The sequence below is a fragment of the Drosophila arizonae genome, chromosome 4, assembly GCF_054131065.1.
Source record: "Drosophila arizonae isolate 15081-1271.41 chromosome 4, UAZ_ARI_1.0, whole genome shotgun sequence".
Lineage (NCBI taxonomy): Eukaryota > Metazoa > Arthropoda > Insecta > Diptera > Drosophilidae > Drosophila > Drosophila arizonae.
The window spans coordinates 8,813,145-8,840,795 of record NC_142924.1 but is presented as its reverse complement, the minus strand read 5'-3'; the positions used below and the strand labels follow the sequence as shown (position 1 = coordinate 8,840,795).

The following is a 27,651-nucleotide window of genomic DNA, read 5'->3' as shown; positions in this document are numbered from 1 at the left end:
TTGAGGCCATTTATTTATCAAAAATACCCTGTAAAATATGTAGAGTATAGATGTGCTAGAGGTAGCTTGCGTAAACTCAAACGAAATGTTTCCATGGAAGTTGGATTGAAGTCCCGATTTGAATGGTGGATGGACTCTTGAAATCTCTTTATCTCTCTCCCTCTCCCTTTCTTTCTCGCTCTTGTTCATTGCTCTGAATGCAACTTAGAATCGGTCTTATCTCATTAGCATTAGCTCCACTGTTATGGTTCTGGCTGAGTTGCATCTATTGCAGTTAAGCTTCTTATATACCTCCGCTGCTCATTGTCTCTCTCTCTCTCTCTCTCTGTTTTTTCTGTCTCTCCCTCGCCCTTGTTTGGAGAATCATCAATGACGACTGTCCCGCATTTAACTTGAAATCTTTCATTTCCTGCATTAGCTGTGCTCTCTCGTCTTAGTAGCTTAGGTTGCTTTTATAGTTAAGCATCTTATGTTGCTCTATCGCTCTTGATCTTAATTTTCCTCTGAATACCTTTTCTTCCCTCTCTCACTCTCTCGTTTATAATTAAAAACTGTGCCTGACAAAATTATTAGTTTTAAATAGTAGCTGTCACCTTTTGCATATGCTTCACACTCTTGAATGGAATATTTATTCCCGCTCGTGTGGCATTTCTAGTTAAGCTTCTTAGTTTGCACATTATTTCGGCACTTTTTGCATTCAATTTGAATGAAATATATGAACTCATGTTTTAGCCCAGCTCTCGTGTCTATTATTTATATTTGCCACCTTGGGTGTCATTGGTTTTTTATTATTTCTTGCAGTTAAGCTCCTTATCAATCTATTTCTGTATATCTGTTGCTGTCTTTCTTTCCCTCTAACTAATGACTTATTTGTTTCATTTTTTCTCTTTCTCACTTACCCTGAATCGTTTTATTTTCTCTATTTATTTTATTTTATATATGATAAATTCTTTTCAGATTTTCCCTGCTTGTTTCTTTTTTTTAAGCACTTAATTTCTTTCCCTCCCTCTCTCTCTCATCCTCGTTTCATTTCTTTTCATTTACTGCGCTTTTTAATATACCTTTTCATTCATTCCGCTAATTTCACTTATTTCTTTCATTTTCATTCTATTAAAAATTCTCATTTTCTTTCTATTAAATATTCTCTTTCTCCCTCTATGCGCTCTTCATTTCTTCGTTACTCTCTCTAAAAACTATTTATCTTTTCTTTTAATTTGTTAGCATATAAGACGAGGTATTTACAAGTCGTATATATTTGATATTTCAGCTCAGCTCAGTTTTTTATTCATGTTGCTGTGGCCTTTGGTCCGTTTTTAGTCAAGGCTTCATAAAAAGCCGTACAAGTGTGTGTCTGTGTGGGTGTGTCTCGTGGCAACAGCGTGAAATTGTTTACATTTTTGCTCCGGCCAGTGCACAGTTTTTCAATGCGCATAAATGGAAGCACATAGTTATGATGTTTTTTATATGGCCACAGATATAACGAAGCCTCCGCCGTGGGGCATGGGCAAAGAAACATGCGAAGAAGCCAACCGGTTTCTGGCCACGAATTGTGTCGGCATTCTGGCTGGCAGACATCGCATCGGCTCGCCGAATGGTTAAAATGAATTAAAAGCGGGCCACATAAACTTGCCTTGACTCGTATCGGCCAACGGCCATCGCTCATCGAATTGAAATGGCTCCCGCATTGTCTTTGGGCCATGTCTGACTGCATGTTACCATTCTTTTCTTTCTTTAGCCGTTATTTGTTATTGCTGCTGCTGCTACAAATGCTCCCTAGTGCACCGTTAAAAACATAAAGAGCACTAAACTGCTGTCGGCCATGAATTACGCTTTAATTGTGCACGCATTTTAAATAAGCTCAACGTTAACACTGACAAGCTTATACTCTATGCGTAATACTGTCTGCTCTGTGGGTCAAAATTCATATTCATAATCTGTAATCCTTATTGAGCACCTTAAGCTTGTATGAATTTGCAAAATATTTTCATTTAACCTGCTCAATCTTTGTCCCTCTTCTCTGTTAATAATTAATTAGATAATTAATCTTAGCCATATTTTGAGCTTAGCTCAACGAGCTCGTGGCCTTCAAATTCACTAAGTAAAAAGTATTTAATAACAAGTCATTACAAGTTTCTCTCAACAAACTTGAGCAAAACTTGTGCAGCACCTTGGCTCGGTTACCTACGCATTGGCAGGTCTTCAAAGCCCTGTTGGACAGTGTATGAGGCAGCGGAAATCTAACAAATGCGGCAAATAAAATGTGAGCTACTCTCTTCAAGTTTTTTTACGACTGAATGTGCAAACATTTGCGTTTAGTTCTTCATGAACAGTAAAATGCCTGCACCTGTTCGAAGCGCAGTTGGGCTCGCTTCGCTGAGGCAGCTCTCCCCCCGCCCCATGATTTGCGATGGCTCTTTAAATGCCACGAATGGAATAAAAAACTTAATGCAAGGCGCAGGCTGGGAGCCAGCCCCAAGGGGCGTCCCGAGTGGGTTTCTGTGTGGGCATGGCAGAGAGAGAGAGAGAGAGTGAGAGAGAGAGAGGTGGAGAGCTCAAGTCATTCGCCTAATGAATGCGCCAAAGTGAAGTGCGCGAAATTGAAAAAGCACAGCGCGACGAGGAGGCAGGCAGAGAGAAAGAGAACGCTGCGAAAATGATGAAAATGAAGCGCAATGACAGCAACAGGCGCACAATCTGAATAAATAATACACAGGAAAGGCGAAGGAGAAGCGCCAAGAAAAGTTAACCGAATGCCAGAGAACCAGAAAATAAAATGGAGAAAAAATGAAAATATTGAAATGCTGATTAAGTTTACTTTACGCTGATTTGCTTTTGGACTCAGATGGGGCTACATTCGCATAAAAACACATACACACACACACATACGCAGACACATAGACATACACAGTCAGTTCTACAGCCACATCTACATTCATACTCGCATTGCATGGTCTAAGCCTTGGCTTAATTTTAACGCCTTGTTGGCTTCTGGCCGCAATCAACAAAGCACAAAAAAGAGCTGCCAGAAATGCAAAATCCAAGAATCAAGCGCTTAATTGTTGCTGCCAGACGCAGACGGCGAAATAATGAAAGGATTTGGTTAGGAATACCCTGTAGAGCTTGTCAGAGGTGAAGGCACTTCAAGCACAAACTGCTGCTACCCCACGCCCACTTTGCAGTTGTGCAGCACAATAGATACTCTTTGAGATACTTGACTTACCTCTGTGACCCTACTCATGATACCCTAGATGATGCCAGACGTGAAAGCACTTGCTGCTGCTCTCTCACATATACATAGATATATGCTCTTTGAGTAGCTGTTTTACTTGACTTTTCTCTTTGAATCAACTCATGATACCCTACACGACTAGTAATACCCTGTAGGGCTTGTCAGAGGGGAAAACAGTTGAATACCAAGCTGCTGCTGTCTCCTGCCTGCCATCTCAACATTATTGTAGATGCTGCGCTACTTGACTTACCTCGAGTTGGGTAAGCGTCTCCAACTTATCAACTTGTCATACCCTATATTTTCGATTCATAACAATTCGAAATAATAAGCAAATTTAATGACTGACGACTGTTGATTTGGCTGGCAACTGTAACTTTCAATGGTCTTTGGCAGCAGCTTGAGCTCATTAACTTTGGCAACAAATAGCGCACGTGTGTGGAGCTCCCAGTCCATGTGACTGTGTGGCGTTATGTGTATGTGTGTGTGTCTTTGAAGACCGGCAGGCCTAGAGGAAGCTTCACGTCTTGTTTGTTTGGCAGTGGTAACAAATCAAGCAGAGATCACAACACGTGTTGCTTTGATATTTGATGAGCAAAAGTTTCAGGTCCTTGGCAGCTAAACGACAGGGCTTGGGCCCGTTACGTCCCTCTGCCCCTCCCCCAGCGCCTGCCGCAGCCACCACTGGCATCCCTTGGCCAACAAAAGTCAAACAGAAACAAAGTTTGTCCGAGCTTTGCATGAATATTGATATATGTATCAGTGTGTGTGTGCACGTGTATGCCTCTGTGTGTGTGTGTGCGTATGTGTGCGAGATAGCAATTATAGTAATTGCTTAAAGTGGCGCTTGCCGAGACCTGGCGAGGATTTATGGCCCGCTCGCCAGCTTCATTAACATAAAAATCAGATTACTTTACTCATAATGTGCATATTTTAAAATATGTGAATGTCTTTGGTCTTGTTTTCTTTATTTTACTTTTATTTTATTTTTTGGCTTCTGTGTTTTTACTGTGGCTGCTGGGCTTTCTTTTTCTCTGTTAGTTGTTGCTATTCTGGTTGTTGTTGTTGTTGTTGTTGTGTCTCCTGTGCCTGGCTTGTTGATTCAAATGAAATATATTGTTATGGCAAACACGCAGGACAGCCAGGACATTGAGCAGGGACCCTGGGGGGCGTCTCCGCTTGGCAGCTTTATTAATTTACATTGTTGACTGTTATCAGCAGCGGGCCGATGCGCGGGCATGTCAATGTCAACGCCGCGTCGCCTTGCCACGCCTCCAGCGTCCGCCCACCTGCCGCCTTATCAGCAACACGTGTAATGAATGCCTAAACTGTCATTATCACCTTCTGCCGCGTGCTATGTTTTTCGGTTGTCATGTCAGCAAATATTGTGAAAAGATATTCGCTTTGCCCACCCGGCAGCTCCCCTCAGCTCTAGGCACCCTTGATTTACGAGTAATCAGAACTGCTCCGCGGAGCAGCAGACGGCGAGCAGTGCTCCGTGCTCCTCGTACTGCCAGAGTATCACACATATCAGCATTTATGGTGGCGTTGCTCCCTTAAGACACACACACTTAGGCATATAAGGTAGACCTTGAGTAAGCGCCTTTAGCCGGATGCATTTCTGGTCGGATATAAGTGAGGTCTGCGGCACAAGGCACGTGCTGGAATTGAAAGATGCGGATGTAAAAGATAAGAATTATTAAGGTGCGAATTATTAAAAGATATTATTATGAAGAGGACATCCGAGTAAGCAAGATGTCAAGCCTAAGCGACTATATTTATTGATATCGGAAATTAGGCTGAAGTAAGCCTGAATCGATAGCAAGGAATAATGGAAAAGAGATGCCAAAGAATTGAGAAAGGTACACCTCTTGAGCATCAGACATTATATAGGCGACCTAGAGTCAGTCTGTTTCACTGCCATCCATTCCATGATTGTTTTCCATTCACTTATCTTCAATGGCAATAAAACTTTCGTAGAGTTCTGTCACTTGCACCGAAACACACGCGCAGCTCAGCTATGTGGCAATTATCTGTGGCAGGGTGACAGGTGTTGGCTTCGCTTCGGGCTGCCAGCTTGGCTGCTGCAGCAGCATTACTCATACGCCCCATCGTGTGAAGGGTAAACAAGCTTTTTAAAAGACTCCAGCTTGAAAATTTTCGCGCTGTTGTTTATATTTATGCGCGAGCACAGCAAACAGCAACAATGAAGCCGAGCAACAACAGAAAACACCTCACGCAGTGTTCAGACTATTATTATTGTTGTTGTTGTTGTTGTTGCTGCTGTTGTTGCTCTTGGCTTGGCTGTCGTAGACGACAGAGCAATAAGTCATAAAAAGAAAAGTTGTAAAGGGCTCTTAACTTTCACTTTCATCTCTGTTGTGTGCTCCACTGTAGCCCGGCGACTTGACTCGACTGACTGAATGGCCGAATGGCCCAATGACTGAATGCCTGACGCGAGCTGTCCTCATTCTGCACTTGGACGGCGCTTAACTTTTATGGCGAACGGCCCAAGACGAAGCCACCATGTTGCGATTACAATGCCGCGCCATGGTCGGAGATGGGCCCAGGGGTTGCCTATTGAGTGCCGAGGGGCTTAGTATTGGAAGGGTGGTGGGTGGCGGGCGACGGGTGGTCGCATAAATAAGAAAGCAAATGTAAGTGATGGACTTTATTTTAATATTGGCCGCGAACGTTCGTTCGCATTGCGTCCGCGTACGCCATTCGAATTCACATTTTGTTTAATATTAAGAAATTTTCCTTTTGCTTAACATAATATATATATACAGATATCTATGTATATGTGTATGTATATTATACTTTCCTTTCGAGCTTTTGTTTCGCTTCTTTTTCTTTCGTTTTCTCTCTTTTTTGATGTTTTCCTGAAGGCTTTTCCGCTTAAGTGAAATGAAATGACTGGACGCTTTATGAGATATCTGTGCGGCGCTAATGAAAATATGTTTCGAATGTAAATTGGGGCATTCGCTGGGGCTTTTTGGACTGGTTTTATGACCGGCCGGCCGGACCTTGAGAACCTTGCGCAACTCGGACCACAAACATTTCCGGCGCCTAATGAATTTGTCAATGCCTGACCCACATAGAGAGAGCCAAGTCGCTCGGGCACACAGGACGCAGACATGGGGCGCCTTATCAGCGGCGCTGAGTGAGGCCAACTGTGCACAGGACATGCTACCCTTTTCAATTTGCTGATATGTACAATTAAACGCGTCCCACTGTGATAATCACAGGGCGAGGCGACATTCGGATGTGGTCAGCCCTGCTCCGCCCCGGCCCTCGTTAGCTTTGTGCTATCTTCAGCCTCCGATACCCGTGCCAGTCGGCCCTGAAAAGGGTTGATTAGCGTGTGCGTACGGCATGGCATGCAGCTTGAATTCGGCACAATCTGGAGCAGAAACTCATTTGGCTTGGGTATATTAAAAGTCGGTTCAGTTTATCATTTGCAGCGCTGCACTACCGGCAGCCCAAGTCCTGGCCAGCTCTGCTCCTTATCGCCGCCAAGTTACGCGATACGCCATAAATCTTTTGCCTGATTTATGTCGCACAGCGACATTGGCCTCAAATTTATCGCAGCAGCCGCAGCAGTGGCCGTCGAAGCAGTGGCTCGATGATAGCTGCGCCCAAGTCAGAGCCACGGTCGCAGCCAATGTTGTCCTGGCTGCCGACAGCCGTGTCCTGGGTGCGAGTGGCCTTTTTCGCAACTGGGCCACTGGCTGACATCCTTTTTCAGCGTGTCGGCCGTCTTCAAGGCAAACACAACCGGCAGCCAGGCAGCCAGGCAGCCAGCGGGCAGGCAAGTGTTTGTGTGCGGTCAGCCCGCATGAGTGTCCTGCGAGTGGGCCCAGCTCAATGTCTGTCGCCGTGTGACTGAGCTTAATTATCACTGCCGCGAGCTGGCGCCTCGGTCGCGGCTCGATGGTATTCTGTGTGACTTCTGTCGGAAATTAATTTCCTTGCGGCCCGCTCACACTCGCGGGCATACACTCGGATATACAAGGATATGCGTGCAGTTACTCAATGATGCTATTTACTTAGTCTGAGTGGAGAAAAGCTTTTGCAGCGCGTTGTATTTGCGTTTAATTTTGTATGAATGGCGGAAATTTGCGGCTTTCCGCCGTTTTAAATTGCATTTAAAGCGCTGCCAGCAATCGCTCTCACACCCGCAGACACACACGCATTCACAACAAAGACGCTGCGCTGGCTGCGGTTGCGGTCGACGACCATTTGTAAATGGTTAAAAATTTAATAATAACATTGATTCTCCTCCTTCTGCCTAATTGAAGCGTGTTAACAGGAGTTGAAAATGATTTTCTGACTTGCGCAACTCCGAATTTCTAGGCAACAAATTTTTATATGAAGTGAAAAATGAGTTAATTGTGGGCCATTCATCATGCGACTGGAATAGGATATATGTATGTATGTACATGCAGAGGCTGTTTGTCAAGTAAGCAAACACTCGCCTGCTCTGGCAATCAGTGTGAAATTACATGGAACGATTTGCAAAGTGTCCAATTTGCAATTTAATACAAATTGAAGCAACAATAAATTAGGCAACAGCTTTCAGAGAGTTTTCCTCTCGCTGCTGCCATTAGGCAGATCATCTCTTTTCGAAGTTTCGACGTAGTCTGGCTGTTGCAGCAGCTTTTGCAGTCTAGATGGTGCGGCCGGAGGCGGGCTACGGCTAGGCCACTTAGGCTGCAAATTAAAGCCGAGTCGGCAAATACACAACTCGTTGGGCATGTCCTTCCTTGCCTTCTTGGAAGAAGCAGCATATTTGATTATGCCTGGCTGTGTAAATGTGCCCGGGCGTCTCGACGACAGCTGTGTGCCGCTTATTGCCAATTATTATCCATAAATTGCGCATTTATGAGCCCAGCATATGGCCAGAGATTTGTGGGTGTGTGTGTAAGCGAGTGTGTGAGTGTTTACCTTACTCAGGCAGCCTCTTATAAATGGGCTCGCATTTTGTGTCTAATGTGCTCCATTAACAGTCTCGCCAGTCGCCCAGGCAAATGAACAGGGCTCGAGGCTGGGCAATTGTTGCACTGACTTCTGCTGCTGATTGCCCGTAAACGGAGGCTGTGCAAATATTTGGCCAGAGGCTGGCCACACACGAAACTAGAGCTAATCGATGCTCAGATGGAGTCTGAGTGAGATGACAACGGCTGTGGTGGCAGAGTCTTACAATCGGTGAATAGAGAAAGAAAGCACAGATTGAAAATGTTAACAGCTGCAGCTTAGCAAGTCCAGCGTCTATACACCCCATTTGTCTCTATTACAGGGCAGCGGCTTTTCGAGGCGTTGGCTTAATTGCATTACTGAGCGGCTTTGTGTCGGCTTAAAGTCCGGCAGCCAGCGTTGATTTGTTTTGCCAACGTCAAGCGCAGAGCAGCCCAGCCCCATTCAGTGTGCCACGCCCCACGTCCACTGGGAAGTAAATCAATGGGGCATATGCGATTGGGTGCAAACGAATTCCGGCCAACTCCTGCCCCAGCCCCACGCCAATGGAAATCTATGCATGCACGCCACTTTCTGCGCACATTTTTCACATTAACTGGCCGCGTCGTCGACGTCCTTGTCAGTAATTTTGTATGCACAGTCAGCTCAGGCAGGACAACAAATCACTATCTCACTGCACAGCTGGATCCGCTGGCCAGCCAGTCAGTCAGTCAGTCAGCTAGCGCAACACCAGATAAATAAACAGTTGCGCTACGGCTCGTTGATAGATCGACAGACGATTGCAGTTTGTTGGCGCGAAATTGCATTGCGGGCGCTTGTCGGCGAGGGGGCGTGGCTGGCAAAAGACATGATAATGCATCGGGACTGTGCAGTCCATCGACAACAATGGCAAGCGAAATCGTTAGAGAGCTGAAAGAGTAAGCTGCGAGTGCAATTCGCGCTGCATACGATATTGGATAAATCATAGATGGATTTGATTGATGGTCTTTAATTTAATTATCATACGCAGCAACATACAAGTAGTTCCAGTTATGCTCCTCGGCCCACCTTTGTAATAGCATTGTATGTGGAGCACGTGCTGATGTCAGCTCGACAGAAATTCAACTTATTTTTGCGCATTTTACACGCGAGGCATTGAAGGATCTTGGGATGTGTAGACAGTTCCTGTTGTTCGAGTTGATTTCCGTCTTTGCATGAGCTTAACTTTCGATTTTGTTTTGTGCTAAGCGCGGAGATTGGGGACCAGGAGGAGGAGGAGGACCACGAGCAAGAGGAGGAATTGCATCGGGAGCAGGCTGGAGGCATTCCTTACGTCTCCTGCATTTTTCAGTGTGAGACTTTAGCCTTGCTCAAGTTTTATGCAGAGTTTTTCGTTATCATGTTCTTGATTTATGAAACTGTTTTTATTATTTTCATATTGTTCGAGCAGCGGGCGGTCTAAGCAAGACGCCAGCCGCACACCCACGCCCAGCCAGCTCTGATTTCTGAAATCACAAGTGCTTTTTTCTCTCGCCTTCCCCTCTCAGCTCTCCTCGCTCCGCCACGTGCCTCATGTTCTGCCACCAGGGCATCTTCATACCATGCTTCATATTCAGTTGCTACATCGGTTTTTTGTGCTTTGCACCAGAAATTCGTATTCCATTCTGTTGGCCATGCCAGCAAACTTTCCTACAGATTAGAGAACGAGAGAACGAGAGAGAGAGAGAGAGAGGAAGAGGGAGTGAGAGAGGGAGCGGGGTGGTAGAGTTGCCAAGAGCCAGTGCACTGTGGAGCATGTCGTGTACGATATTTCTTACAAGTTCTCAAATTTGATTTTTGCTGTTTGTTGTGGAATTTGAAATGATTATGGAGCTTTCGCAACGGCCTTCCACATCTCCTCCATTCGGCAAAACTTGCATTATGCGCTTTGTTGGTCAACAAGAATTCGTTGCTGCTGAAAGTTTTTGGCCAAAAACGGCACCCATATGAATAATGCATTCTTGCTGGCTGGCAGCAGCAGCATCAACAGCATCATCAACAACAACAATAACAATCTGAGCTTAATTTTGTGCAAAAACCACTCAGCATCCATTTGACAGTTATTAATGCAATTCACAATTTTGCAGTTAAAGCAAATCAGGCGTGAAATATTTGGCAAATAATTTAAGTCTTGGCTAAAACGATAATTTTGGTATTTTAAGCATTCCATTTGGATTTGCACTAATTGCAAATGAATGTCAATTCGATGTTGAAATACTGATACCCTCTAAATTAAGTTCAATAACAAGCGTAAAGTGATGTCTTTGCAGAGTATTTGCTAGTCTGTCTAACTGAAACTCGGAAACTTTTCGCTTAAATTGCTGGCCTTAAACCACACTTTTAAAATACTGTTTTCTTGGCACTTAATTTAATTTTAATTCCCCCAATCTGGCGAACCTATCAATTAAATATCAATTAAGTGATCCGCACGTTAAGTCAATTGTTTAGTTTCTAATTGAATTTCGCAAATAAAATATGCTGAATGAGTAGCTGGTTGGTGGTTTCAATCGGAATAGAAAATGCCTGCGGCAATTGTTGACATTCCTCGCAGCAGCAATCTCAAATACACTTGTAGCTTGCACGGCGTCTCCTAGAGGCGCCCCTCGGCAGCTCCCCTGAATTCGCTTGCCACACAATGAAATATTAATAAATTCCATTACCAAAGAAAACACACTCGAGTGCACAGCAAAACATCAATGGCAACAAGCGCTGGGCTTTGTGGCACTGGGAATGGGAATGGGACACGAATCAACGATAGCAAAGTCGATGGAGATGGTGATGGAGATATTGAGGCATCGTCATCTAACAATCACTAAAAACGTCGCTACGATGATTCCGATACCGATTCGTATTCCTTCAGCTATTTCTATTCCCGTTCCTGTTCCCATTCAGGGCTTCTCTATGCCGAATGCGTTTCGCCGGCATCGGAATTTGATTGTGTACTGCTTTCTGTGGAAACATTTTCCTTAAGCCACGCACACAATTTTCAATTGAAGTGGCTGAAGGGACGACGCCTTTTCCAATTCAATTGTCAGCATATATATACATTTATATATACATATATATGTGTATATACATCCATCAGTTGAATGTCGACAGACATTTAGAAGGCATTCAGTGAGCACTTTAACTCGTTTATATGTAAATTCACAGTTTATATATAAGTTTATTTTCGGGACCCCACTTAAGCGCCATCTGTGGAAAAAGGGGCAAATTTAATTGGTAAATTTCAGTTGAACGTTCGCTTATCGAATGGCTGGAATGGCTCGAATGGCTGGAATGGCACGCGCCCAGCTTTCAGTAAATGCGCGTAGTTTAAATTGCAGTAATAAGAATAATATTTGATTTCTCAAATGACTACGCCCCGTGCTGCTGCCTCCCCCTGGTGGCGCAGCAGCTTTGTTAAAGTCGTGCTGTGTGCGCTGTTTAAGCCAAATGCGCTTGTTAACAAGGTCAACATGGTAACAGCAGGCAGCCGCGACAGCAGCAGCAGTTGCTGCTGCAGTTGCAATTAAATGCTAATGGCGTGTGAAAGCCAATTTTGAAAAGTATACACAGAGAGAAAAGGAAGTGTACTAAGTGCAAGGCAATCGTACAGCTAATTTGTGGAGTGCCCGAGGGCTGTCAAGCACGTTGACAATGCCATTGACGTTGCGCTTGAGTGGCTTTCAGAGTCGGCCAAAAAGTCGCTGCATACTTTGCAGCGCACGGCAAAGAACAACTATTGTGACAGCCGGACAGAGCGTGCGTCTACCCGCCCGGAATACCAATTGATTGGCGGTGGGCGGTGGCTGGTGGTTGGGGCAGCTGGCAGTCGAGCCGTTGGGCCGAGCCTTTGTCTACTCGCTGGCATTCATTTAATTGCTGAAAGCAAAGCAAAGCAGGGCAAAGCGAAGAATAGCACAGCAGCGAGCTAGCTCATATTTTGAGCTGGCCGCAATGAAACCTTTTATTATAATTTAGGCAAGGCACGCGGCTGGCCAGCGGGGGAGCTGCGCCAACTGGGGTGAGTTAAAGAGCTGACGTCGCTCGAGCGGAAACCACTAACCGAACGAGACCCCAATGGGCGCTGTAGCTCTGCGTGCGTGTGTGTGTGTGTGTGTGGGTGCGTGCCAATGCTCATTGATGTTGACCCGAACTAAAACCGCAAATAACGCAAAACACAAATAGCTACAACAAAAACAACTTCTGTCTGCACGGAATGCCGAAAAGCAAGTGAGTCAGAGAGGCGCGGTGGGCGTGGCCAGATCACAACACTCACCAACAGCAGCAAACATCGAATTATGTCAGAATCCAAAGCCACAAACAATTAAACAAAATTACAAATTAGACGTTATATAGACCAACAAACCGACTCCACAGTTAACAACAAGAAATCGGCCAACCAAGAGACCAGCCGACCGACCGACCGACCGACAGAGCGACAGAGCGACAGAGCGACAAACCAACCAACCGAACCGGCCCACTGGCCACGCCCCATTTGCGGTTAGTGCACAGTGTGGCAATGTCAATGGGAAGGAAGTGTAGGAAATTGCCTATTTGCAATTGTAATTTATTCATGTGGTTTAATATGCCGTGAAGCGACAGACTCCAAACAAAGCGCCTCCAAATTGAGCAAAACAATAATTTTCTCTCCTACAAACTAGAATCTATTTTCATTCCACTCGCACTCCCGCACTCCCTCTCTCCACGCTCATGTTTCAATTCCGCTTGTTTGTCGTTTGGCTGCAATGGTTTGACTAATGATTCGATGTCAAGGTCAGCCGGATCATTGTCACGATTATTGTTCTAGCTGCCTTTCAATTACCAACAGCGCTCAATTCGGCCAAATTAACATAAAGTTTGACAAACGACGCCCAAAAAGTTATGGGATCAAAGCATTGAAATGGTCCATAGCCTTGATGAGTGAATGGCTTAACGGGCATCTGTCCATCAATCTAGTTGCCTTGGGGGTCATGAATACTGTGGCCCAATTGGGAGAGCGAAAGGAATTTTGACAGTGCGGGAGGAGTGCCATGCCCTGAAATAGAAATGTGCTAAGCCCAGTTAGTAAGGTTCATAATTACTTCAGTTTTTACAGACTGTAGCAAAGCTGTCTCGTCTATGCTTAGCTGCTCAAATGTCTAACAAATTGAATTGCGTGAATAAGCCTCGCTCCCTCTCTCTCTCTCTCTCTCTTTCTCTGTTGCCTTTGGCTAGACACTTAAGCTGCCATTCAGCAGGCAGTTTTTCTTCAGCTTAGACGTGGCAAAGCAATTTAAATTGAACACAATGAACGGCTTGTTGCAACTAGCTGTGGCTACTTAGTCCTGCTGGCTAAGTCTGCTAATCCGGTGGCCACTAAATGGACTATAGATTGCACTTTTATGTCACGGCATTCAAGCAAATCGTTGGCCATTTAAAATGGCTGAAAGGCAACACACACCCATACACACACACACAAAGTGAGGGAGATAGAGGGAAAGGGAAACACATACATTTGATTAGGCAGAACCAACTGGATGCTTTGGTTGATTGGGCAAAAGTGTGTGCCATACTCTGCTGCTGGGCTAGAACAATAAATGGCAGTCCATTTGCGTACGCCCATGCGGAAGATCAGCGTGCGCCACAGCAAATAGAGTACGAAAATTGTTTTGGCTGTCAAATTACGTAAACATTGTCATAAATGAAAAATTCATCCAGCCGCCGCCGTAGCCGTTGCCGTTGCCGTCGTCTCCGGTTTTCATTTGCTGTCGCTCTAGCAAATTTGTCAATCTCGTCGAGCCTTTTTTGCCTACACTTGGCAGCCGGCAGTGCCACTGGATGGGATGCTGGATGCTAGCTTGGGCCTGGCCTGGTCTGGCTCAGTTGACGCCGTTGGGGCCTCACATGAGCGCTGGCTTTGTTTTTCTTTTCTCTCTTTTGGATTTTGGCGCTGTTTTGTTTACATTACTGCAAACCAGCAAATTGCCAACGTTTTTTTTCTTTTGGTTTATGGTTGGTTTTCATTTTTGATGCTGCCCTTGGCTGGCAGAGCATGTGGAGCCGCGTCTCCGTCCGTCTCTGTCCGGGTCGTCCGCAGGCGCGACATATTAATTATTCATTTCGATTTTTGGTCTGCCAACTGCTTCAAACCAAAGCATGCAGAGGCCCGGACTGGGCTGTGGGCGTTACTTGGCAATCGGGGGGCGGGCTGGGCGAGCTGGGCGCTGGGAATCCGCACGGGTTGCGACTAACAGAGCTGCTTGTGATTTATAAACACGCGCGCCGCACTTTGGTGATTTACTGCAAATTGCTTTATAATGTTATATAAATTTTCTTGTTGTTGCTCATGTTGTTGTTGTTGTTGTTGTTGTTGCTGACGTTGGTGTTGGTGTTGCCTGCTTTTGAATAATTATAAAAGAAGGAAAAATGTCAGACAACCAAATGGCTAAGAGGCACGCCAAATGCACTTTGAGCTCAGGACAGATTAAGTATACGCCACGTTCTTCGGGGATGCCCATCAACAGCTTCACGCTTACTTGTGCTGAAATAAATACATGCCATATGCGCACTCTGCTTAATAATGTGTAATTTAAATAAAAAACATGTACATTTTATGTTAAAGTGAAACTATGAACAAATTAGTTAAAATCTATTTATACATACTCAGTGTAAGGTTAAAAAGTTTTTTTTTTTTTTTTTTTTATTAATGTTCGCTAATGTGGGTTTGGGAACAAGCACGAGCTGAAAGTAAAAGCAATTCTATGTCTGCTACAAATTACATGCATGCGAGTTGAGCTTCATGTAAATTTCTGAATGGCTGATTTTTCTGCTCTTCTATTATTATTTTTCTGCTATTTTATTTTTGTTCATCGTATGCTTCTGCCTCTTTTACTAACTTTGCCTTTGGGCTGTGCCTTTTTTTTATTGTATAAATTTTTCGTAGCTGAAAATTAGAAATGTTCCATCGCGTTCAACTTCACTGACAGTGCGTGGCAAATTGCTTTCCGAAGTCTAAAGTCTGGCCCACACACACGCACGCACACACATGCAGAGGCCTTGCACATACACCCACGCCCGCACCCACACTCACGGACAGCCCACACACAAATACAGACAGATACAAGCATAAACCAATTGCTAACAATAATAAAAATTCCTTTTTTTTGGGGGGCCTTTGGCTGCGCCGTTTCCGTTTCCTAACAATAAGCACAGTGCACAGACTGCTTGGGCAGGACGGAGGATGGGGGAAGCAGGGAAGAGGGAATGGTGTAATTTGCATGAACAGACGAGGAGCACATAATATCCGTGCATTAGAATTATGCCCACTGCCATGCCAAATGGCAAATAATGGCAGCCAGTGCCGGATAAATTTACTAGATAAATGCGAAAAAATTCGAAAATGTTTCGATGTTGCGGGTGGCGGGGCGAAATTGTATCTGCTGAATGTGCACATGGTGTATGCGTTATATATATGGCCGCCTCTCATTATTTGACAATAAATGCGAATGAATCGATCAGGCAGTCAGGCGCGCTGCACATTCACAGTAATTATGCTGCATAATAATCAGAGCTGAAAGTCGGGAGGATTTGCCAATTATGCCCATTACGCCGCAAACCTGATTGATGGGGGGAGGGGCGACAGCCAGATAAGTGAATGTAAGTAACTATTTTTGGCAAATTCAATTGCATAGCTGGTCGCGAGTCGCTTGCCCGAAATCCTGTAATAGAAAAATAAAAAGCAAGTGGTTCCACAATGGCACCACCACCGGCCATTGGCTATATCATTATGCAGGCGGCGTACGCCATTATCGTTTTGCTCTCATTTCCGTTTTCGTTTTTCGGCATTCGTTATTTTTTTCATTTAAAAGGAAACGCTACGGAGGCGTGGCAATGAGTGCATCTGCTCCCACTCCCCATCACTCCTCCTTCTGCTGCTGCTGCTGGTGCTGCTGCTGCTATTCACCTACATTTTAAGTATTTTTGTCACAGCAATAACTTTCATGTCAGTCCACAAACAGAATTTAACGGCTGCTCCCACTCACTCAGCATCTCTCTCACGCTTTCGTTCTCTCTCTCTCTTTCTATTTGCAGGCAAGCATCGCGCTTAAAACAGTGGCTGTCAATAGAAAAAGCAAACAGCGTACGACTCTGCTTCTGGGCCAAAACAGAGTTGCCTTTTGTGCCCCGGCTTGGCAATTGGCCAAGTTAATAGAGAGCGTGGGCAGACGCCAATAATGACGTTGCTGCTGCAGCAGCTGCTCCTGATGTTGATGATGACGTCGCTAACTTGGTTATTGCTGCTGCCAGCATAGAAAATTGTCAGACACCCAGACCGAGCCAAAGGCAGACCTAAAATAAAACAAAGGCATTCGCCCAGCTCGCCCCCGCTGCCCGCGGCGACTCACTGCTGACCGAGTACCAGGGCTAGGAGCCAGGAGCCGGGAGTCGGCTTACTGCATTTCCGGTTGTTGTTCCTGTCGCCGCTGTCACCATGCCGCCACTCCATATGGCCGAGAGCAATGGCATGGCCTGGCCGCTCCTGCTCGCTGTGATTGTGATTGTGCTCAGCGGTAAGTACCACGCCCCCTACCGACCATCGCCCACCACCACCACCTTGTTCTGTATTCATATTTATGCCAGCGGCTGGCATGGCCAAAGCATTTAGTTAAGTTTCGCTCTTATTGTTGGCAGAGTTAATTGTTGGCATTTGTTTGACGGCAAGTGCCTTGCTTTGCCTGCAGCCAGTGAATGGCTGGCAACTGCAGCGCCAACAAATGGAAGGGATTTTGTTTCAATTAACAATTAGTTTGCACAAAAGTTTTTCTGTACAGTCCTTTATTTTTATTATTTTTTGTATTTGGCCAGCCAAAGTTACCGCAAAAGCCCCTCGTTTGCCATATTCCATCAAATGAAATAATATTGCGTATACGCCCCATGGCCATGGGTCGTCGCCGAGTGAAAAGCAAAAACTTAAATGCTGAAGGCAGCTAAAATAACTGCATGCATCCGAGAAATACAGTTGCAGCCAGAGCAGCAGACGGTTCGCAAATTGCATGCATGTAGAATGAAGCAAATCTGATAAAGTTGCAGTCAGAAATTAAATACATATACATATGCACAGTGGCAAGAGTGAAGGCAAAGTTTGGCATGCTTGCTTGCTTTCCAGCTGGAGGTACTACAATATTTAAAAGCCAATTATATATCAGCTAGTCAAGGCAACAGCCTCAAATTAAAGAATCATGGCTATACATATTTGATAGCAGCTTCAGCTGAAGGAAAAGCTCACACTTAAGTAACTGTGAAAAAACGTAAATATATATTGGGAAAATAAAATAATTGTATTTACACTCGACCACTGGACTAAAGCAATTAAAACTCTTGCGGAAATTTCAACAAAAAACTTTTGCTTGTTGAGCAATTATTTTAAAATCTCTCTCGACCAATACAAATTGAATGAAATTGACCATGTGCATATTCGACCCGAAGCTCGCTTCAAATGAATGCATGTATGTGTGTGCATTTGTATGTGTGTATTTAGTAAATGGCGTGCGGGCATATCAATAAAACGGCATGCAAATTGCGCATACGCCACGTGCGCCAGTTTGATTGCAACAAATTAACAAAACGTTTTAGCTAGGCCACGATTAAAAGGCCCAATAAAAAGTTGGAACATGATTTAGGTCTGCCAGGCCAGGCTAGGTCTGCCTACTGATAGCTGCTATAAAAATGCGACACGCAACAATACAACAGCAGCAACAACAACACCATCAGCAACTCATTTAATTAACAATTTCCGGGGCAGCAGACGGCTGATTCTTAATGCATTTGATTTATGCTTAACGTGTGGTAAATTTATTGCAGCTACAGCAACAAATAGCGCCGCGCACGGTTCGATGGAACAATTCAAAAAATGCTCGAATTAATTGCATTTACGGCAACAAAAACTACAAAATGGCCAACACATATTTCAAAATTCAATTAAAATAAAACAAAAATGAAATGAAACGAAAACGGACCGCTGCTGCTGCTGCAGCAACGACACTATGCAATTTCCGCTCAAGGGCGTGCCCAGGTGGGCGTAAAAATAATTAAAGCGCAACAAAAACAAATATTGACAACAAGCGACGGCAGCTTCCGCTCGATGTCGACAATTATTGTTGTTGTTGTTTTTGTTTCAGTTTCTGTTTTGGCTTTCGCGTCCGATTGAATTACAAACTCCATTTGAAATATACATAAACAACTAAAAGGCACAAAATGGTTAGAAAGCCAAAGGTGTATATGTGTGTGTGTGTGTGGGTGTCGGTGTCTGTGTGTTTGTGTAGGTGAACTCAATTGACTGATAGCGGGCAGCTGCTTGCGGGCAATCTCTGGGCTCTGCGCCACCAGGCGAATGTCAATTTAATTAGCACATTCAACGCTTTTAGCGCAACTAATCGCAGAGAGCGCAACCATCAATCAATCAATCAATCAGTCGGTCAATATATCAATCAGCGAACGCAGCCGACAATTTCGCTGAGTGAATTTGTGTGTTTTGTGCTTTGTGGCGTGCAAAAAGGTCAAAGAAAAAACTGGCTAAAAAAAGGAAAGCAAATGCGATGGAAACTAATTGACAAGCGAATACTCTTTAATTGTGCAGACGGACAATCTAAAAAGGTCAGAGCCGAGCTGAAGACATAAATAACGAGAATATAAAGCATATACTACAGCCTGAAAAACCTTGAACATGATTAAACAGAGATGGAAAAGGAGATGGAGGAAGATTCCTTTAGGTAGATATTTCCGATGACTGTGGATATGAAGAAGTCAAAATCGGCACTGAAACGTGTACAGCATTCATTGATAACTTTTATCAGTTCCATATACTCGTAGATGACAATATTTTAGTTATTTGAGCATTTTAGTTATACACACATTTAGATTTCAAGTTCCAAGCTCCTTTGCTCTGCAGTCAAGCAGTCTGACATCTTTTGCTATACTCATATACTCCTGCACTCAATTCATATATGTAAGTACATATATAAAAGGAAAATATCTTAAGCTCCACACACACACACACAAGCTATCTACACACAAGTTATTCATTTATGCATGTGTGCAATGCTTTTATGATAGTTATTAGACTTGTCTGGTGGCCATAGTGCATACTCTGCCGGCCTTAATCAATGTGAAATTTATATTAGCGTTCGTTTGCCATATTTTTCAATATATTCATAGAAATTGCAATATTGATTATGATTGATTTAGTGAGCCGGCAAAGCAGCATATTATTTTTATGGCAATGGGCACGAGTGCATATATTGTTCGACTGGCTGCATGCGATTGCGATTGCCGTGCACAGCAAATTATTCAAAGTTAAATTTACGAGTTGTGCGAAGCTCCATAAAAGCAATTTTAATATTAATAATTTAAAGTTGGTCAGCTATACACAAACACACACACACACACATACACACACGCACACACTCACTCACTCATACACTGTTGTGCAGCATAGAAATTGCAGATATTTTTGTGTAAAACTTGTTTTATTTGTCCAGACAACGCAAAAGTCCAAAAAGAAGTCAAATAAATAAATGCATTGGAATGAAATTCGGCGAATAGCGTAAAGCAAACGTGCCAAACGGGTCGGCAACAAGCCAACACACAGGCTGCTCCACTCACCGCTCTGTCTCCCTCCCCGCCTGTCTGGGGGTGGGGATTGGGGCGGAAATGGAGTGCTTGCCTGTGCGCGGTCGATGGTCAAATATTTGCAACAAACTTTTTGGCCTGGCCAAGTCATTGAACGTTGGCTTGGCGAACTCAAACAGAAAGCACAAAACAAAAGTTCTACAATTCACGTCGAGTGTGTGAGCGTTGCAGCACAGCAAATGGACTTACGAAATACCCTGTAATAAATATTTAATGCACAGCTAGATCCATTCTACTTAGAGCCTGCCACATACTCCTTAAAATGAAAAAGCGAACAGCAGCGGCGCATACGAATTGCGTTGGGGCCTCGGCCAGATGGCATGAAACCTCTCCAGCAGCCGAGCAAAAAATTGCCACGTAGGTAATTGAGTATGAATGTGGAATGTGTCGAAAGCGTTTTTGATATTTGCCAAACAAAACGTTGGCATGAAAAGACGTGAATAAAGCAACAACAACATATACATACACACACCAGCGAAATGCCCAGAGAAGCTGGCCAGGCGGCGCCACAGCGAGGACTCCAGGTAGCATGTGTGTGTGTGTATAGGTGTGTGTAGCTGTGTGTAGGTGTATGAGTGTGTGGGCGTGGGTGGCAAGTTGGCAAGCAAAACAAGTGGAAAATGAATTCGATACATTATCATGACGTCAAGTCGTGCGTGGTGACTGGCCGGACCGGGCGGGGCTGCCGGGACTGGGGCCGGGGCCGGGGCCGGGGCCGGAGCAGCGACTCAGGGCCAAAGTGGCTGCCAAAAAAGTATAAATTACGTGTAATGCGGCGCTCCCTATCGATGGCAGCCATTTCTTATGCGAAACACCTGCAGCAAGGCCGACAAACGGACGGACGGACTGACTGAGTGACTGGCTGGCTGGTAGACAGAGAGACAGACGGACGGACCAAAGCAAATGTGCGCATAAATGAATTACCAATGAACCGCATGCGATGCTCTCTACGTGCCACATTTTATTTTCAATTTGGATCCGAACGGAGAAGTCGAATCGAGCTACGCTTGGGCGCTAATTTGTGGGCGGTATCCACTTCCAGATGGCCTAGCACAGCCGGGTATTTAACCATCTGACAGATGCGCTGCACAAAGTACCCAGCTAGAGTACTAGACAGCTATTGCGGAGCGCGGGCGAAGGGGCTCCATTCGACAGCCTACATAAAAGCGCAATTTGCGCCATTATGCGTCGAGTTCCATTTGATTAGAACACGATGACACGAACGACGCACTGCTCAAGTTGTGGGCGTGGCGTGGACCGGGGGTAAAAGCAATTTCACTAAATCTGCAATTGTTATGTCGCCTGCTAAACAACTCACTTTGCCACACACACACACACAGAGAGAGAAACGAGCAACTGCCTCTCAGGCGGCTTCTTCCATTTGGGTAGCCATAAAAGCCAAACGTTCTCACACGTCAAATATTTATATTGCATTGTTCCCCTTCCACTCGTCCCCTTCTCACTCTCTCCCTCTGTCCCTTGATCATTGTTCCTGTGCGATATGATTTGGGTATTGATTAAGCGTCAATGGGGAGTTTCCTTTGCTGCCGCCGCTGCCGCTCCTCCTGCCGCTACTGTGCCACTGCCTCCAATTACTGCAGCGCCTTACATCCCCATGCGAGAACATTTTTCTCTCTACACAGTTTTACAGCATTTTTATGCTACATGGCAAGAAAAATGTGGGCAGCAATATGCCATAAATCATGCAAAACGATTTGATGGCCTCTATTAGACAGTTTATGGGCCTAGTTAAAATGTTTATGGCCCAAACTTGACGGTGAGCAGCAATTAAGCATCATGCTACTGCTGATCAGCTCCTAATCAAGAGCCAAGACCAGCTGGCGCACATACAACTCTGAAAGGATTGTCTCGATAACAAAAAGGAAAAGGAAATTGCTCAATTGCCAAATCAATCGAATTGTTTAGTTAATTTGGCAACTCACACTGAAAGGACTCTTGTTGCTTTCTTTAACTGCTTAAATGCTTATACTTCTCTCTCTCTACCTCTCTCTCTCTCTCTCTCTCTTACTCTTTTTCTCTCTCTATATGTAACTGTCCATCTACTTATCTAGACAGATATCAATCAATCTCTCCATCATGTATATTCGATCAAATATTATTCTTTGTTCTTACTCTCTGTCTCTCTCTCTCTCTCTCTCTCTCTCTCTCTCTCTTATTTTCCGCGCTCTCTCTCTCTTTCTCTCTCTTATCTACCTTCCTTCCCTCGCCTCAAATTTAGTTTCCTTCTGCATCACTCTCTCGTCTTCAATCAAATCTTATATGTAATTGCTCTCAAATTCTGATATTCAAATATTCAGTGCTGATTATTTCTTTCAGTGCACCTGCTACCAATTGATGAGCAGTGATTACACATTTCAATGTTTATTGGAATGGCGTTTAGCATCTGACTACGTGAGCTGAGGGCACTCAGACGCACGCACAGACGGGCGAGTATTTGGTTATGCGAGGTGTTTTGTTTTTACTGCCTCCTGTTTGAGAATTCCCTCGAGTGCACTTGATGCGCTGCCTCACGAGCCGCGAGAATTGTTGAGAGATTGTGTAGATTCATTGAATTTGAACGCTTGTCGATTGTGAATTGTTTTCGCCAAGCCAAGTCGTGCAGAGGCAGAGACAGAGGCAGAGGCAACGCAACTTGGCCTACTCTCAGAGCGCCTGCTCAACTAGCCAACTGCTGTGCACATACTTTCATTTATACTCATACACATATACATACAAATATATATGTATACATATACATATACATATACATATAATACATTTAAGCAAAGCATTTCCGCTGCACTGTTTACTGTTGACTGTGTACAAACAATTTCCGCAGCTAAATCTACCCAAGCAGCAGATGGCAATATGTAATGGCTGCTCAAGGCTATTTATGGCAACCAATACGCATTGATCCTGCGGAAATTTATTGATGAATTTCATTTCATTTCATTTCATTTGGCTCACGCGCACCTCTCGAAATTGCTTTATTTTCAGCTGCGTCGCTTTTCATGCCCTGTGCGCCACATGCCGAAGGGCATATTAGCACTGCCAATGGGAATTCATTTCACATGACTAGCAGATGAAAAATATAATAGAATCAGCCTGATAGTTAACTCAAGTTTAAGACTTTATGTAAGGACAGGCATTAGTTAGTCGTCTATACCCGTTTGCAGCTATACTCTGTTGCTCTCAATTCCAACTGTAAACCAGAGCTAGAACACACGATTCCGAAACTTTGGCCGGGTTGTTTGTTTGCTTTTCATTCGTCAGCGCGCTGGTTGAGAGCCCAGACATTTATATAGCTACCCACCTACTGCCAGAGGGAGACAGACAGCGAGAGTGAGCGAGGGAGAGAGAAAGGTATAGAGTGAGGTATGGGTGAAAACGTTGCTGGCATCTAAAGTGGTTGCGATTAGTTTGCTAATGTTGTAATTTCATCATTGGACGCCACCGACGTCGCGACGTCGCGACGTCGCAGCGCAGACGCTCAGGCGGCGGCGGTGGCAGAGGCAGCGGCATCAGCAGCAGCTTAACTAAACATCATCAGGTACTTGACAGCCTGGAGACCGCAATTTGCTGGCAATGGCGAAGGGCTGAGCCGCCGCCATTTGAGCCACTCTGCAATTGAGCCACTGACCAACTCACACCACCACTCAGCATCCGCTCATCCACTTGGGCCGTGGCTCAAGTTTTGTTTCGAATTGCGAGTTGCGCTCTGCACTCAACTTTCGTCGATTCATTGATGTGAGTGGCAGAAAATACCAAATATATTTCTCTCCTTCATTCTCCCTGTTTTTTCCCTGTTTTCTTCTTATATAGATTATTATTATTTTATTTTATTTTTTTTTTTTTTTGGGTTGGACTTTTCGTATTGAAAAGGAAATGAACTCATAAAAAGTAATTTGGCCATAATGCTTTGGTCGAGTTAGTTACTTGATTTGCAGTTGCGAATAAAGTTTCGCTTTATTAATTTCGCTGTTAAATTTTGTTTATGTTTTTCTTGTATTTTTGTTGTTGTTTTGCTGTCTTTCTTGTTGTTTTTGCTTTTCGTTAGCCACTTAAGAACTTGCCTGCTGCTGAAGTTTGCCATAAAGCTAAAAAGTTGAGCATTATACAAAATGAAATAGCATTTATTGTTTTTAATGTGCGTTTGAATACCCATTAGCTATAGGGTATATCAGGTATATCAGTACAGTAATCGATCTTCTTATATGTATATGTAATTATCTGTTTTATTGTGAGCATTTTTACTTTTGTAAAGGGTATCCTTTAGTCGGGCATATTTGCTCGGTATCTCTTTTCTGTTTTTGTTGCAAATTTCGATTGAGCTCACGACTCAAATTTAATTTGCCCTTCGTATACTTCGTTATGCTTATTGACATTTTGAGTTGAATCGTTTTTGACTTTGATCAGAGTTTGCTTTTTGCCACATTTAATTGAACCGACACGTGCTAGACATGGCTATAAGCACACCGGCTTACAGTTAGCCGCGAGCTTATGTACACACGCACACTCCTTCACACACACACATACACACATGTCGCCAGCAGCGCTTTGAATTGAGTTTCTCTCAATTTTGTGTTTTTTGATAGCGGAATTCAATTAGTTTGGGAAACGTTTGCGACTGTCTTGTTAGCTGATACGATCGCATTTCATTTCATTTGATATGTATTGGTAGTTTTTCATTTGACACCCAGACACACCCCTACACACATACGCACACGCACAGCCAGCGCGAAATATGCTGGAGGAAGTGTTTGGAAATGTGAATTGTTTTTCCTTGCCAACTTGTGCCGAGCTGTGTGCGACTCTTCAGTAAATTGTAAAAATAATTAAATTTATTTACGTTCGCCTTATTTAATTGCCGCCGCAGCTGCGACACTGGCTGCGAAGCATAACCTGAGGCGACGCGTACAAAATGGCTGCCGCAGCACAGAGAGAGGAGAGTAGACTGCACCCCCCTCTCTGTCCCTCTATCTCTCTCTGCATCCAGTGCTGCCGAGATGAGTGCGCAAAGTGAAAGCAAATAAATGAATAACAAATAACACAAATAAATAAATAAACAAATGCAAAGCTGAAATAGAGTTTTCATCCGAAACATGAAAGATATTTCAGCTGCAGCTGCAAAAACTACCAAAAGGACATTTTGCCCAGTAGCTGGAGCAATTGAAATTGGCGTTGTTATTGCTGTTGTTGCTCTTCGTTATGAGTTTCAAGTTGTTTGATATTGTAGTTTTGGCTGCTTCGTTAAGGATATTTATTTATTGCCAAGTCCTTCTTCGCTTCGCTTCGTATTGATATCAAAAGCGAGCGAGTTGAACGCTGCAGTCTCTCAAGGAAATTTCAAGCTGTGCTATGAATTGGCATTGAGACAACTCCAAAGTTCAAGTATTTGTGTGCGAGCCATTCAGAGAATAGCCCCCTATATGTTGTAAGCTTATTACAGGCCACTAAGTATTTCCCTCCTGCTCGGTGTTTGTTCTCGTTTAAATCAGAGTTCCGAAACCTATTAAATAACCTCAGCCTGAACCAAATGGGCTTTAGCTGGAAGCGGCTCATGAAAATACATTTAATAGTTGCAGGCAAATTTAACAGTTCTCTGAAGTCCGTTATGGACATACGTTTTATACATATTTAACTACGTGCTAACGGTTTCTATTGAACTCAACCCATATTGGTGTCATAAAACATGTTGGCAAGCACTTTCATTGACATGTGCACAGTTTGACTACTCGATTCTCTTTATTGTCTGTGTGATAGTTTCCACGTCTTCGTTTTGGTTTATTGCATTATTTGCCCTTTGGCTCAATTTATTTGTGTTATGCTTGCGAGTGCAACAAGGTTTCATCAAGGCCCCGTGGCACTATAAATATTTCTATTTCCATTTATGCAACGTCAGCTGCACGTCTGCAGTTGCAGTTGCAGCTACCGTTGCATGTTGCTCGGGTTGTTTTCCATTCGATACTTCGATAAGTTAAGAAATTCAAAAAGTGTCACTGCCACTTGGCATTCGCTGTTCGTGTTGCTGCGCGAAATAAATTCAATTCTTTTGTTTTTGCCATTTGCCACAATTGGTGCGCGTCTCTGTTGCTGCCACAGCCTCCGTTCGGCCCCTTCGCCCTTCGCCCCTTCTCCCACTCCCCCTGCTGTTGTTCGGTTAGTCTGACTGTTTTTCATGCGCATTCAATGAACCATAAATTTCAAAGTGCCGCGTGGCCAGACACGACGGCGTCGCTAAGCTGAAATGCCAACAACAACAACCGCAACAACAACAATCACAACAAGGACAACAAGAAATAGTTTAAAAGTTATGCAAAGAGTTGGCTGAAGTTCGTGTCATGGCCAAAACTGTTCACTCACCTCGCTCACAGTTGCTCTGGGCTTGGCATTCGCTTGCAAAAACATTTCTCTAATTGTCATGCAGCTGTAGCAATAGTTAACTAATGCACACACACACATAGGCATGTAGAGACGAACACGCACGCCCGGCGACAGGAGATATTCATATAAGCCGGCTCATGGGCAGCACTTTACAAAACCAAATAAAAAGAATTGCTAAAGCAAAAACACAAAAAACTATCACACAAAATACTCATTGTTTTAGCGTAGGCAAAGGGACAGCCAAAGAGGAAGACTGAGAAAGAGAGAGAGAGAGGAAGGTGGGTTAGATAGTGAGCGTGCTGGGACAGGAAAAGCATTTTAGTCGATGATATGTCTCGCTCTCTTATCTGGCAAACAATTTTATGCTTCCGGCTGAGCGACAAACAATGGAGCGTAAATATCCGAAAAGCGGCGCAACAACAACAACAATAGAAATAAGAAACAAAGGCTATTGGGAAAAGTGTCGAAACCGAAATACTCTCTAAAATAAATTAGAAAGCTGAGCTATAAATTGCTAAGAGAAAGAAGGATAAACTTTTAAGCAAACATGACTACATTTAAAGAGAATGTTCCATGGCAAGCAAAACTTCAAACTATCTATATATATTATATACTCATTCGATATGGCTGTAAGAAACATAGCACAATTCTATTTCTGTAATTTATGCACTTACAGTGCATGGCAAAAAGCTTCTTCCATCCATTTAACAAATGAGCATGGCCAGCTGTGAGAGTATAAAAGCACTGAAGAATGCCAGCTAAAACGATGGATCGTACATAAATGTGCAAATAAATGCATGAGTGAATGGGTGAATCACTGAATGAGTGAATGAGTGAATGAGCGAATGAGCGAATGAGTGACTGTGTGAGGGAGCCCCGATGCATGTCCGGTGCAAACAAGCAAGGCAAAGAGCCTAAAGCTGAGGGCATTGTTGGACGATAGAGTTGGCATACATAGAAACATTATACAGGGACAAATAGCAAAGAGGATAATAACAACTACAACAACAACGACGACGACAACAACAATAAGACAGTTTACGTGTAGTTGATAAGATTTGTCTGCAACGTTTATTGTCCTTTGGTTTTCCACTTAGCTTGGCTCGTTTCAGTTTAGTAAAATGCTTTTTTGCACAATTGTCATCATGACCCTCACACACACGCACACACATACACACACACATATGATTGTGAAGGTGTTGGTCGAAGCTGTTTTGCATACTTTGTGCCACTGTGGCATTGGCCAAATATTTGTCCTTTTTTTTTAGATGCTGGCCAAAGCAACAAAATAAGCGATAAATAAATACAATTTTCTGGTGTGTTTTTTTCTTATTTGAATTTAAGATTAAGCAGATAGAGCACGCAGCTGCTGGAATAAAACCCAAATGAATATT

At 43.9% G+C, this 27,651-nt stretch overlaps 1 protein-coding gene across 2 annotated transcripts in view; it reads left to right on the top strand.

The window, feature by feature from the left end:
- dpr6 (defective proboscis extension response 6) overlaps window positions 1-27,651 on the top strand; it is a 93,614-nt gene that overhangs the window by 12,572 nt on the left and 53,391 nt on the right. For both annotated transcript variants that reach the window (XM_089468799.1, XM_089468802.1), the window contains exon 2: window positions 16,277-16,755. In XM_089468799.1, coding sequence (XP_089324925.1) covers window positions 16,677-16,755 — 79 coding nt within the window. In that variant the 5' untranslated portion in view covers window positions 16,277-16,676. The remainder of the gene's footprint in view (window positions 1-16,276; window positions 16,756-27,651) is intronic.